The sequence below is a fragment of the Candoia aspera genome, chromosome 2 (assembly GCF_035149785.1).
Source record: "Candoia aspera isolate rCanAsp1 chromosome 2, rCanAsp1.hap2, whole genome shotgun sequence".
Lineage (NCBI taxonomy): Eukaryota > Metazoa > Chordata > Lepidosauria > Squamata > Boidae > Candoia > Candoia aspera.
The window spans coordinates 195,064,826-195,079,775 of NC_086154.1; the positions used below are offsets into that span (position 1 = coordinate 195,064,826).

Genomic DNA, 14,950 nt, shown 5'->3' on the forward strand with positions numbered 1-14,950 from the left:
TGAAGAAAATTGATCACCACATGCTCACTTCTGAGGCTATGCCTTCTGCCTGTTGGAAAAAATTAAGGGTACTTCTGCCCTTTCTGGAACTAGCTGTTTGTGGTAGTTCTTTCTGATCCTGATTGCAGTAAAAAACAGTGCCAGACCTGAGAGACAGGACAAGGAAAGAAATAACCAAGGCAGAATTTTATTTATTTCTTATGGCCATGAAAACATTAAGGGTTCCTTATCAAAGAAATGTCTTTGTTGTAGTTTAGATCTGATCTCTGATCTAAAAAGGAACACTTATATTTGGTTTCTGGTCTCCCATCACATTCCCAAATTTGTTATGGGCCATCTGATCCAATACAGACCTTTAACTTACTACTGTAAATGTTTTGCTTAAGATATCAAGGCTATTTATTTGAAGCATTTCAGCCACTTTCTAGGGCTACACCCTCACAAAGCGATATAGAAGCAAGAGTAAGTGTACTTCAAGGAGCTATCTGCCATCTACTCTACAGAAAAATTGGCCACATGGCTGATTTTTTAGAAAGTTAAAATTTTTAAAATCACTATAGCAAACAATGGAAACAACAGTTAAATGCATTTTTGCAGCCTGCCTGGCAAAATAGCCACAGAATGAAGGCCAGCAAGAAAGAGTCAGCAAAGTTTAATTCTCTGCCTATTAGTGTGAACTTTCTTCTTAATGTTGTTCTGACAAGTGTCCAAGCAGTGATCAGGTGCTCAGACAATTGGTTCTTTTAGATCCAGAGACAGTAAGCACACCAGTGGAGAAAGAGATTTTAAGTGTTATTATTAACTTAAGCAAACAGATTTAAACAGAAACATAGTTTAGGCAGATTAAACAGAACCATAAAAAGCATAACATAAAGAAAAATCATAATATACCAAGGAAGTTGATACCCAATCTCCATAGGCTGTCAGGAGCCCCTTAACAAGGACAGTGGAGATACTCCAGGGCGGCTCCATTTCCACAGCACCCAGCGCTCAGGTCTGTGCAGAAGCTCCCCAACTCAAAAGGCAATCCTCAGGCTTTTATCAAAGTCTGGCCTTAAAGCCTTGTGACCCTGTTTCCATGGTACTGAGGCGCATGACCTGACCTTGACTAGGATGGTTCCCAGAGTCTGGAGCACCTGGGAGTTTCCAAGAGCCTGGGAGGCTACACAGATAAGCTAGTGCTTAACAAAAACAACCTTGGGGTTTTCTCTTCTCCCCCCCCCCCCACAATTCAAACATAAATAAAAAACAAGCCAGCTAAACATTAGTATAACTCAAAATAAACTCTAAGCTTCTTTGTGTAAAGGAGAAGAATCAAAATATGTCACTTAAACTCCTCGAAATAACAATGGTCTTCCACGTTGCCACTACAAATGTATACACTTTTTAATCGAGAGCCTGCCTGCAACATCAGCAAATAAAGTACTGTAAATGTTTCTGCATTTGGCAATCTGAAAGCTCAACAGCATAACACTGGTTTCTATAATGTAGTTTAAAGGTGTGCACTTTGCATACTTTTGCATTAAACAACTTGTCGGCATATGAAAACACAACACATGAGGGGTAACATTATGTTACAACCCATGTATAATGGTTCAGTTTAGCTTCTTTGTAGCAAAGGATTTAAAAACTACAGTAAACTTAACCTTGAAACAAACTGTAATAAGTGCTTAACTGGCCCTCAGTCATTCTCACTCATCTTATTATTTCAATTAAGTCCAGCCAGTCTCAGCAGGATTGGAGGACTCTTGTCTCTCTAATTTTATTAGCGAAAACACTCTCTATATCCCTGTGACATGGAATTTAAAAAAATAATAATAATCTTGGGATATTGGAATACTTGAAACAACATGGGATGAAATAATAATTTTATCCCAAGTTGAAGAATATTTTGTTGTAAGTTCAGATAACTTATAACAGTCTGTATTCCAAATCTAAAGTTCTGATCTTTTCCATAGATTTGTTCACATTTGTTCCAGATTAATAACCATTTAAAGTTCATTCTAAGCTTCTTGAATGTGTTGGCTCTCCTAATTCTATCATAGTCTTGTAGCAACAGCTCATTTCTAATGATGAACATTGTTGACCTACTGTTAATTTAATGGCTTGCCCTGAGAGCCTTTTCTAAGCTTCAGAGGATGATGTCTTCTTCTGAAGACAGCTCCCTTTTACCACTGCTAACCTTGCGCTGTTGCAGCATATCCCACATTTCAGCAAATATGATGTAATTGTGCACTCTTGTATAGAAGCTAATATTTGTTTAATCAAGTCTGTGTTTACTCTGTAAGTTTAATGTGGCAAAGGAAGAGGTAATTACTTGGAAGTTCCAGTTCTGTAAATTAAAAGTAACATACTGAGCCAGTTTGTAGATTATTTTCTTGAAAACCTGCAGGGGGGGAAAAACCGGAATAATAGGGAAAGAAACTGAATTTAATTTTTTGTTCCCTCCAGATTTTTTTCAATCTTCAAAAAGAATTTTTGGCCTAATTTTTCTGGGCTTCTGTCCCTAGAGTCATATTAATGAATATGCAGGCTTCTAAGCTTTGAAGTAAAATATGCATGAATCTGAATTTGCACTTTTAAAAATGGCTGACTAATTTTAAATGAGTTGGACAGTATTCAGAATATCAGCATGCAAACCTAAGAACAGTTGGTTCACACAAAATTCTGAGCACATGTAAATTTGTTACTTTTTCTTTTCTATGTTTTATGATTATTATAATGCTTACCATGAATTACTTGCTTACAATACACAAAATAAAAGACATTGAAGGATTAGGGTTGCTCAGTCCTCCTTTACAGAAACTAAAACATTTACCTCTATCTTAAGAATATTCCTTTTTCTTAAATGTTCCCTCCTCCAGCCTATAGCACTTCCTTGGCTGCTGCTTATGTTTTAGCATTGTTCTTTTTTATTTATATAAAATTTCTTGTTACTCATTCCATAGTTATACCACTGAGCAGTAACTGCATCATTTACAGAGGCTTTGTTCTATTTTGAGAATACTGTATGTATGAAAACGGAAAGGACTCATGGAAGCTTTTATTTTTTATTTGAAATTTAATTATCCATAAAATAAACCATAATTATACAAATATGCATGAGATTTATTAGCATTTTCCATGCACTGTACTTCAGGAACTAATAATAGCCACAGTTCATTGTGTTAAATCATGCAGTTCATTGATTTGGGCATGTAAATCCATCAAATACAAGATGGTAGTTTTAAATTAAAATTTTATTTATTTATTTGTTTGTTTGTTTAATTAAAACATTTGTATAGCTGCCTATCTTAAACCAAACTCTAGGTGGTTTACAACCCAGAATAAAATAACATATACACAACAAAATCCAGAAACAATAAACTCAGAAAAATAAACAATACAAATCAGCCTTAAACCATCTGATAAATTTAGATTGAAGATTTAAGAAAAATATCATTTGAAAATAAGTTTATCTAATGAGATATCTCAGCATTTAGAAAGCCGGCTGGGTGACCTTGGGCCGGTCGTTCTCTCTCAGCCCAGATCACCTCACAGGGTGGTGGTTGTGGGGAAAAGAGGAGGAGGAAGGAATGTTAGGTATGTTAGCCGCCTTGAGTTATTTATAAAAATAATAATGGTGGGATAGAAAATAAATAAAATAACAATTTAGGGGGAGGATCTCTCTAAAATATAAACTTAGTGTACAAGAAACTTTCTTGTCTTCTTAGGATTCTTTGTTGCCTTATGAATAATGAGAGATAAAATGTGCACTAACACTCATGACATGACTTCATATCATAAAATAATGCTTACCATCCTTGATAACCACATTGTGAAGCTCGTTAGATAAGCAATTTCATCATTGGGGCACTCCATTCTTATATATACTGGCATACAAACCCATCCATGGATAAGCTAACCCTTGAACTTTTAACCAAAATACCATGAAAAGTGTGCCACCTGTGGATAAGCTCACCTGCATTTTTCATGGTATTTTGGTTAAAAATTTGAGGGTCTGCTTATCTGTGGCTGGGCTTATACACGAGTATATGGGAAATACAGCTACTTTTAAAAAGTATTACATATATTGTCACAGATAAGACCATCCACAGATAAGCTGAACCTGGGTTTTTTTGGGTGGGTGCATTTTGGCACAAAAATTCTCGGCTTATCCATGGGTATATACGGTATTTCCAAACTGAATTAACTTCCCTGGTCTAGCACACCAAATTATGTATCTTTGGGTGAATAGTTTGCATGAAATTGTCATAATCATGAAGCCTAGTTTGCATGCATGTTTTGTTGCAGGTTGATGAAATTGCAAAGATTACTAATCTTTGGAAAACCAAGGAAGAGAGTGTGATCTGCCTATCTATATAAAGCAAATCTTTGAAGGCGAATTCTCTGCTACTACCACAGCACCATATTTTTGTGCAAATTAGAGATGCAGGGAATTCATGTAATTAGTTCAAGAGTTAATTTGTTTTGACTTCTCTTATTTGACTCTTAATTTCTTTCTTTGATTTGTAATGGGTTTCAGAGAAAGAAGCCTTAGACTCTAAGCCAGTCTGGAGTATGTGTGATGTTCAGTTTCAGTAAAGTAAGAAGAATGTGCTGACACATTTTGGCCTAGAATTTCAAGTGTTGACACACGTGTAGGTGTCATGAGTAAGGATGGCGAGCAGGGGGCTCCTTTCCAGACTGTTAAGCGCATGCGTAGCACTGAGGAATTGGTGAGCCATTCCAAGAGGCACAGATTGGGACCGTCTTGGTGAGCCATTCCAAGAGGCACAGATTGGGACCGCCTTAACCTGCGGGGTTTATATGGCTGGGTTTTTCCCACGCTTGTTCAGTTTGTTAGGATTACTGTTATGTATTAGCAATAAAACATTAGAGAACAGTTCCCTGTCTCAGAGTGTTTCCTGGAAGTCAGGACAGTAGGAAGTCCTTAACTGATATTATTTCAAAGGTCACACAATGGTTACTTATTATATTTAGGATGATAAGCAAGCATACATTTGAGGATTTATTCCTTACTTTATTTCCAGTTCTGTCTCTTCTATATTTTAAATAGAAATGGTTTGCATGTTCAGATTCTATATTCACTGACTTCTATAATTAAATGGGTAATTGCATAAAAAATCCTTTATTTCATGACAAGAAGGTGCCACTTAGTATAACTACTTTTTGTTGTACAGTAGATGAACAAAACTCTGTCCAGTTCATAAAGCAGACTACATTTTTCCACTCAGTGTGGTCTTCAGAATTTACTGTAAGAAAGAAGAGATACCTGCTTATTTCATGAAGAGTGGATCCTTTTTCTCCACTTAATACATCCATTAAATAAGAACATGTTTGAGTTGATACTGTGGTAGTTCTTACTCAAGCAGAGCAAAGCATGTTGATTTCAGCAAGATGAAGGAGCAGTATTGCATAGTCTATTTCACATAATATGCCATCCATATGCTGAGATCGTGCAATTTATAAGATTGGTTATTTGTAATTAATAACACAGTCATCTGTCAATATACAGTTTTTCAGTTTAAAATAAATTAAAATTAAGAGTATGCTCTTTTTTAAAAATAAAGCTACTACTCTGCCACTGAAACATTGAATCTCACCAGTTAAGTCTCTGCAACCAGGACATAATCAAAGCCTTAATATATTATCTTCTGTAAAGTTCCTTGAATGTGATTGTAGTTTCCCAAAAGCAGCAGCTGGTGGCTTGAAACTTCTGCCTTTTGTTTCTTATAAGAGTTCAATAAAATCAGACTAGACTATGAGAAAGAGAGACAGAGAAATGTCTGTCCTCTTAGTCCTTGCATTTGGGCTTCTGACTGTGTGTTTCTAGAGTTTTATGATGAGCTGCCAGAAGTCCTCTGCAATCTAATTAACTAAGTGTATAATTTTAATTTTGTTGGCTTTAAGTGAAGAAGACTTTGCCAGATGCTTGCCATGTTAGCTTCAAAAATTTAAAATAAAATCTGATTGACTCTGTATTAGTCTGAATAGTTAGGCTGCTAAAGAATGTATGTATTCATCTAGTAAAGAACATATTAGTTATCTGTGTCATTTAGAGCTTTCTGCAAACAGACATTTTTCAAAAGATTTGTAGGAATTCTGTCTTCTCTCTCTCTTTTAAAAAGCCATCATCACTGCATTCTTAAGTGCATCACATTATGAAAATCATCCAGACCTGAAAAGTCACCTTTTAAAAGAAAGCTGTGTATATTGATTTCCCTGCTTGACTCACAGAAACACAGTAACTGGCTGTTTTCCCTTGAGTGATTACTTGCTTGGCCAATTAACTGCATTGTTCATTGGGACCCTCAGCACAGCTTCACTGTAGCATTTTAGCCCAGGTGGTATTTACTTTCCTTGCAAGTTATCCAGCCACTATAGATGTGGTAATCATTGGCTTACACAGATGACAGTGATGCCCTGTCAGCTGATTGTTCCCACTAGAAGCTAGAGTTCATTCTTCTGCCTTGCCCATTCTTCTGTTGCCAGCATAACATTATGGCTGTGTGCATCTTCCTAAACTACAGGCTCTGAGCTCCAAGCAGTTGGTCAGGGAAGGGAAAAAGGCAGAAGAAAGGAAAGTAGAGGAAGTGGTTAGGAGTATATTCATTGGAAAAATAAGGGCCTCCTTTTTGCCTTTTTCATCACCTGCTAAAATTATATAAAGGTTTATGGGAGCTGTTAGGATTCCAGAGCACTCTGAAGATTTCCAGAGTTCTTCCTTTCTGTTATAGACCATCTGCTGTGAAAAGGGCGAGTGCAGGCAGAGGAATGCTCATTTTTTCCCCTCACTCCTAGGCAGCTTTTGAGGTATGAACTTTCTTTTTATAGAGTATGTGACCTAGTGGTTTCAAATAATGCTTTCTAATCTTTCTGGTAGACTTGTATGATGTCCTGAGACCATTTGTCTCAAGATCTGAGAAATGCTCTTGGATGAATCAACTTGTTTTATAGGTAGAGGAAGCCAGGACATTGAAATATTCTTAGAGATTATAAAAGGTGGTTTTATATTGCAAAACCATATATTGTAAGATGACAATTTTAAATATAACATATATTTGTTTTTGCAGACTGCATCCTCAGCTATCAAAGGTGCCATACAACTGGGAATAGGATACACAGTGGGTAACCTTACATCTAAACCAGACAGAGATGTACTTATGCAAGATTTCTATGTAGTCGAAAGTGTATTTCTTCCCAGGTAAGGGATGAGTTATTTTTTATTTCCCAGAATATTCTGTACCAGATTTGTTGATTAATTCCAGTGATAACCAGTCTTCCTTACAAACTGCTGAGGAGAATGGATATACATTTTTCTTGTGCCCACCTCACTTAAAAAAAAAATCAAAACAAAATCTGTGAGATTTGGCTTAAATTCCACTGATCTTTCTGGGCATGTATAGATTTTTGTGTTGTCCACTTGAACAACTTCGTTACTATTTTAGGTATTGCTCACTTCCAGAATAAATTAAAATTCATTCTTAAACATGGAATAATGTATTACATTACGCTATGTATTAATGCCAGACAAGACTGTTTTATGAATATGCCATTTATAATAATAGATGAAAGGAAGGATTTAAGTTCATGTACAATTAAAGTTTATTCTGAGAAATAAGGAGGTGGTATTTAGTTGACATGGTTATCACAGTGATGTTATATATATGCATGTAGAGTTTCATCCTTGTTTCTCTAAATAGTCAGAATCTGTTCCGAATAAGAAGAGTAACGGGGGTTATTAAATGAGAGCAGAGAATCAACAGTTTCAACGCTGCCTCATTGCATTTTAGGGAAATGACAGGATTTTTATGGTGGGAGGTACCTACATGACAAGATAGCAAAATGATCTTTTTCTTGATTAAGTCTATTTACAAAACCAAATTTGCAGTCAGTTCTTTATGCATTGAATGAAACTCTGCTCTCTGCATGTTTGTGGAGAGTATGTTATGTCACATTATTTATATTTTTGAATTAACATGTTAACCCTAGAGACTGTTGTTTAATTCCAAAGAACATATAATGTAGGTTTCAACTAAATGGCATATATAAGTGTAGATATTTAGCACATCAACTGGTGACAGAAGTGTAACTGAATAACTGCTTTGCTCTTGCTTGGTATCATGACGTTCCATCAGGGTGGTTTGTAAGTGATTGTTCTTCCTGGAGAAGTTCCATAGATTAATTTAAGAAATTCTCCTGATTGGAGAAAATAGGCAAAATCTAGCAACAGAAGAAATAAAATTAGGGATCATTGTAATAAAAGATGAAATTATACCTTGGGGGTTCAAACAACTGATACTGCATTCAGTGTTCCTCCTCCTGAAAGGCCTTTTCCAAGCAGATTTTGATAAATGTTTTTTTTTAATCAGTCACCTGCAGATATAAAAAAATTCAACAGCTCAAATGACTTAAAATAATGATTGATTAATTGGACTTGTAACTGTTGGGTTTACTGTTGAAAGGTGAGATTCCAAATGGTGTTTCTGATTGGAGTGCAAGAGCCTGCCAATACAGAGACATCTGGATTTCCTGCAGGAAAGTAACATTAAACTACAAGAGTTAATCATAAAAATATAATATGTTTCACATTTTGTCCTCTTGAGGGGATTATAGGTAGATGTTTCATTAGTCTCTTTATTTTGAAGTCAGTATGTTTTAAAACTGAACTCAGTGAATAGCTAAAAGATGCTTATTCTCTCAATCCTTTCTTCAAAGATTGCAGCCTTCCCTTTACAAATTTCTGTTGCTGGGTGAGACGATATAAGCACTGTTAACATTCTAGGAAGGTAGTATAATACAGTTCTGCAGAGTTCTTGATGCCAGAATTCAAATCTAAGTTGATCTTGTGGACTGACACTTGGATTTGCTTACTTTCTGGGTATAAGAGTTTATGATTCTAAGTGCAACTTTTGGGAAAAAAAGATAGGGTTTCAGAGCAGTTCAGGGAAGCAATTAAATCTTTTAAGGCAACTTTTAAGATGTCACATATCAAGCTAAACCAGAATGTGATTTGTTTGCTTTTGACTTTTTGGGATTTATGAGCCCATTTACTTAAAAAGAAAAATAACAAGAAGCCACACATAACATGGTGAAAGGTAAAAGGTCCCCTGTGCAAGCACCGAGTCATGTCTGACCCTTTGGGGGGATGCCGCTTTCACGACGTTTTCTTGGCAGACTGTAGCGGGGTGGTTTGCCATTGCCTTCCCCAGTCGTCACCTTCCCCAGCAAGCTGGGTGCTCATTTTACCAACCTCGGAAGGATGGAAGGCTGAGTCGACCTGAGCCGGCTACCTGAGAATCCAGCTTCCGCTGGGATCGAACTCGGGTCGTGGGGAGAGTTTCAGTTGCAATACTGCCGCCTGCCACTCTGCACCACACAGGGCTCACACATAACATAAAACAAAAATGGGACTGCATTAATAATGTAGTGTATGGAGTCTTTTGTAGAGTTTTTTTTAATGACATTTGTATCATTATGCAGATTAAATTTATGGGCTCTATTGCTAAGTTTTCCTATGAGATTTAAGCCATTAAATTATATTTGGAAAATTTGTATTGACAATCCTCGCTCAATTAAATAGTTCACACTTTCTTCAGTCAGTACAGTAAAAGCTAGAAATAGAAGTAAATAGTTTTATTCAGAAAAAATATGTTTTAAATAGAAACGTAAGAATTAGTGGGAATCAGAACTGCTGCTGCTGCATGAAGAATGGCTATGCTAGATTGCTTTGCTACCACTTGCTCAGGAGCAATACACATGACATTGAAAATTTGCCGTTTTAAAAAGTTAATTCCAACTTGGTGGCAACTTTTGGGGAGGTTTGGAAGCAACATTCCTGGCCTTGAGAGGTCATAGGTTGTGTTAGATAATACAAGCTGCAAAATCTCATCATGTTGTTCAGTTCTTTTCAGCGAGAACAGGAAAGGGAAGATAAGTTTTAAAATAAAAGACAATAATTAATCCTATTAAAAACATTCAGAAGCAATTAAAGAGAGTCAGAACCAGAACTAATGTAAAAACAGAATGAAGAATGAATTCAGCATGAATGTCAGCTTTCAAGACATTTTGATAGTTATACATAGTTGAAAAAGAGCTGATCCTCTTTTATTCTCCAAACCTCTAAACTGTATAGATTGTAATGAAGTTCAGAAAGTATTTCACTGAGAAATGTTAATGGGATGCTGATGTTAATAATCAGCATCTGATGATGATGTTAGTTGACTGGTATACAGTACAATCCTGTACATCTTAAAAGGCATTGGTTTTCTTCAAAAAGAATATTGGATGAAAATGATAAAAAAATATAATAAATCTTCATATTCTGTTCTGAAGAGTCTGAAAAAGCTCCAATTTTTAGTAAAATTAAAGTTAAAGTTATGTATATAATGTATGTGTACTGGATATGCATACAGTATGCATATGTATATGTATGATATTTTAAATTTTAAATTTCTCTTTCAACTCAGTGAAGGAAGCAATCTGACTCCTGCTCATCATTATCCAGACTTTAGATTTAAGACCTATGCTCCTCTAGCTTTCCGTTACTTCAGAGAACTTTTTGGTATTAAGCCTGATGACTACTTGGTAAGAATTTATTCCCTTTTTTCTCCCAAACTATAGAGAACGTAAGAGTTCTTTTTGCTTCTGAATCAGTGCCATCAATTACTTCGATTTGTGATTGGATTGAGCAATGTTCTTGGTGTGCACCTCACTTTACAGTGAAGGGAATTGTTTAGTATTATTTATTAGTTTTGGTTTGATTCACACACCTGTGTATCTGCTTTTTTATGGGGGTGGACAGCACTAAGAGTAATTCCTTAGTAAGTTTAGTCTATACTTACTTTCAGATTGGGTCAGGTGAAGATCCACACGTTATCAAGACTTTTTGAGGTCCATAAATTTTGTTCTTGGTTAACCATTTCCATTTTCAGCTTTTAATTGCTTGTCCTAAAATTTGATGTGTTAGTCGATAGTTCACCAGCTGAAGTGTGGCTGCTGCTCAAGTCATTATTTCTACTAGAAATACTGTAACTGAAGTTAAATACCCCTGTGGATTTTGCTAATTGAATTTTAGTAAAGAGACGTAATTCATTAGTTTCCTTATAACTGTCTAACTATGTGCTTCCTTATGGGGAAACATAACCTTCACCTAGAAAATTAAGCAACCCTCCAAACATGCATGGAGCAAGATGTAATGCAGGCTGAACCATGTGACATGCCCCCATAAGATCCCTATTGAGCAGCTTATTCTGAATAGCTACAAGAGCTGTAGTATATTTCAGTATTGCATTGTGCTTGCAGCTCAGCACTGTGTGCAGCTTTCCTCTTTTGTACTTAATATGGCACGTAATAAATAGTGTATTGCAAGATACAAAACCTGTCAAAATGATAAAAAAAAGATGTTTCATTGCCAGTGAAGTTACTGCTGGCAAAACCTCTGAATTTCATCTTTCCCAAGATATTTCATCTTTATTATATTCTTTTTATTAACATTCAAGGTTACAACAACAGAATAAAAAACAATGGAATAAAAATATGCATCACTAAGTAACAGAAATTTACTGTGTTAAGTGCATTGATAGGAAAAACAAACATCTGTTTGCAGTGCTAAAACATAATTTAATAGTATATGACAAACAGGAAAGAGGCTTCAAAGTGCTGACCTTGCATATTCCTCTCTTCCCTTTTTTCCTCCTATGTAACCAGTAGGAAGAATAAAATTGAATTAATTTTTAGCTTTACCATAGGCCTAATTTGTAATTACATGTAACTGAGAAAGTTTAGTTTAAAAGAAATTCTAGGCTGTTAAGCCAATTACAAAAGTTTATTCTTGACTTCTTTAGGAGCAGTTCGTGGTTTATTTTCCATCATGATTCTTGCTTCATATGTAATAAGAAGCTAGGAATCTGCCAAAATAAGATTCCGCTTAATTGATCTTTTAGTTGTGTAAGAGGAAGCAGTGCACCACCCTGCAATATCACATGTGCTCGTTTTGGTAGAGCACAGTGCCAAAAAAAAAGTAATATTTATTCAATCCAGAGCAATTAAAAATCAGGGCTTAAGCTACATTTGTGGCACATATTACCACATCTGAGCTGCTGTGATTCTGTTCTTAAGCAGAATTTCCCAAACCATTCAGTATGGCAGGTGCACTCTTTACATGTTGACTGTAGAATTTAATTTTTGATGACGCCTTTTGATTTTTCATTGTGCTTCCTTTTTTATCTGCTGCTTAAGAGTTCCCCTTCACTTTTCATAAAATGTGTACACCTGGAGAATATGCAGTTTATTCGAGAGAAATAATATTCATATAGAAACTTTATCTTGTGACGTTATCTTCATAGCTTCAGGGTCTATCAAACTCATACTATGAAATAAACAAATTGCTAGATAAAGGAACTATAATAACAGTTTTCAGATTTGAATACCTAAATGGCCATTTTGGCTACTGAGAACACACTTTAAAATATTTTTGGAAATATTCATAATTAGGAATACTGTTTTATTTCCAAGAATATAAATCAGCTAAAACTGAGCAAATTGGCAGTTTAGAAAGTGTTCTAACCATGATATACTCATTGTTTCTTTCTTTTATTGTTTCACATTAACCTGGATTCTTTATAATTATTTAATCTATTTATTCTTAAACTATGCCACCTCAAATATTTATATTGATTTAATCTGTGTTGAAGTATATTTATCTTTGTCTTTTACAAAACTGCAGTTGAGAAAAAATAGGATTAATCTGGGGTTTGTTTTGACCTGAGTTTTCACAGCATCACACACAGAGGATTGATTTTCTGTTCTTAACCGCAAATCAGTTTCAAAAAGGCAAACTTGAAATATAACTTAAGATAATAACCTATTTGCCCCCTAAGGTATTAGTTAACTCCAGTTTGTTTTATTGTTGGAGAGTATTTAATAGGCCAGCGCTGCATATATTCTACTGCAGAGAAAAGGAATTGTGCAAGAAAATATATATGCTCTTGCAAACTTTTTGTATATTTCAATAAATCATGCAAAAAGGTCCTAAAATAAAAAAGCCTGCTAGGGAAGCCTTTTTAGTCAGCACCAATAACACTTTAGAAGATATTTAAATGTCAGTTGTGGCAAAAGTAGCACACGAAGTCATGGAGAAGAATTTGTTACTGTTGTTTTTTTTTTAATTAGACCTTTTTTTCTGACACAGTTGAGTAGTCTGGAGTGTTTTGAAGACCTTGGTTCACAAAGGTCTCCTTGGCCTCTTTCCATAAAGTACTTTCTATATTTCTATCCCCCAGAATGGCATTAAATTTCTGTCTGTGTATTCAGTATTCAATTTGCAGTGAACCGCTAATAGAATTATCCAATCCTGGTGCCAGTGGATCCTTGTTCTTTGTCACTAGTGATGATGAATTCATAATCAAAACGGTTCAACACAAAGAAGCAGAATTCCTTCAGAAGCTGTTGCCTGGCTACTACATGGTAAATCTATTCAGGTCCTTTTTTAATTTGGTTTCTTTTTATGTATGCATTTGTGTATGTTTAATTACCTTGTTCAACTCTTGCTTGTGTTCTTTTAAAAATGGCTTTTTCTCTCTAAATTTGTGTTCCTGTCTTATTGCATATAAGAAATTGGTGAAATTAAAAAATAAAACCAGAAGTTAATAGGAAAACATTCTTTAATAAGTGGGATAATTGAACATGATACTGATAGATCACATGTTGTACAATACCCCATTGCATCTTGTTTCATTGTATTGCACTTGCATTGATAAAATACTTTGCATCATTTACTTCTAACAGAGCACATTATAAGTTTGCCTTATTAAATATAACTTTCATTTTCTCTGTTTCAAAGCTTAACACAGTTTCCTTGGTTGTTCAGTTTTTAAGTATGAAAAATCTTTTTAAATGATTTTAAAATTGATGCCACTGCAGATTGAAAGCTCAAAACTGGTCTACAGAAACCTGTGCAAAATTTGCTTAATGGCTGTCTTAGATATAGTTAAATATAACATGAACAGCTATATTAAATTGCATTCTTGTTAATTGAATTTGCCTTAAAATCAGGATTTGAAGCTAATTGGAAATTCCTGTATAAGAGGGGAGATCTGATAATTGTTCATTGTAGTTAATACAAGCAATACTTAGCCACATCTGAGATGGAATTTGTTCTTGTGAAGGGAATATATAATCCTCAGGCCCTTTCTATTCTCTTAGAATAGTCCAGTCTTCTTGGAACAGCCAAACCCTACGGAAGTAGAAACAGGTCCAACAGTCTTCAGCAGGGCATATTCCAAGGAAGAGGAGGAAACACAGGTTGTTTACTCCAGTTGTTAGTTTCTCAAGCTTTGAGAGTGTTGCCCTTGCAAATCCTTTCTGGACAGGCCTACCAATTTGATACAAGACTATGGAGACTTTTTTTTTAATGCATTTGATTTGTTTTTCAAAGAAGGAGTAATGAGGGCAGAAGGCTCCTGTGTAAAATTCTGACCTCTCTGCTCACTCTGCAGAGGGAATTAGATGGAGAGGAAGGGAGGAGAGCTACAAGGAGGAAATTATAAGATTGGGGAGAGGGATTTGCAGGCACTAGACAGGAAGGGAAAGAGAAGATGGACTGTGATTGTTATCTCAGGGTGGCTGCCTGAAGAAGGAGTGCCAGGACCAATTTACATCCAGTGTTTTGCAAGCTGTAGCATTTTAAAAGCAGTTTAAAAGAAGCTAATTTAAGGCAAAGAACTTCCTGTTTTCTTTTTTTCTCCCCCTCCCTGGGTGACTGAGAGTGGCTGTTTTCAGAATGAAACCCAGATTTCATGAATAAGCAAAAGTAAACAAGCTCATCATTCCAATTTAAAAAATAGTTTTAAATGTTATTGAGGGAGATTTTTCTGCTTATTTCCAATGGTGGTTTCATTTTATAAAGTTACAGGTTTCTATTATTGTTTGACCTGAGATAGATAGA

General features: G+C 35.4%; 1 protein-coding gene across 2 annotated transcripts in view; it reads left to right on the top strand.

The window, feature by feature from the left end:
- The window catches only part of PIP5K1B (phosphatidylinositol-4-phosphate 5-kinase type 1 beta), a 73,313-nt gene that overhangs the window by 27,803 nt on the left and 30,560 nt on the right, over positions 1 to 14,950 (top strand). For both annotated transcript variants that reach the window (XM_063295111.1, XM_063295113.1), the window contains 3 exons: positions 7,077 to 7,207; positions 10,473 to 10,590; positions 13,318 to 13,470. In XM_063295111.1, coding sequence (XP_063151181.1) covers positions 7,077 to 7,207; positions 10,473 to 10,590; positions 13,318 to 13,470 — 402 coding nt within the window. The remainder of the gene's footprint in view (positions 1 to 7,076; positions 7,208 to 10,472; positions 10,591 to 13,317; positions 13,471 to 14,950) is intronic.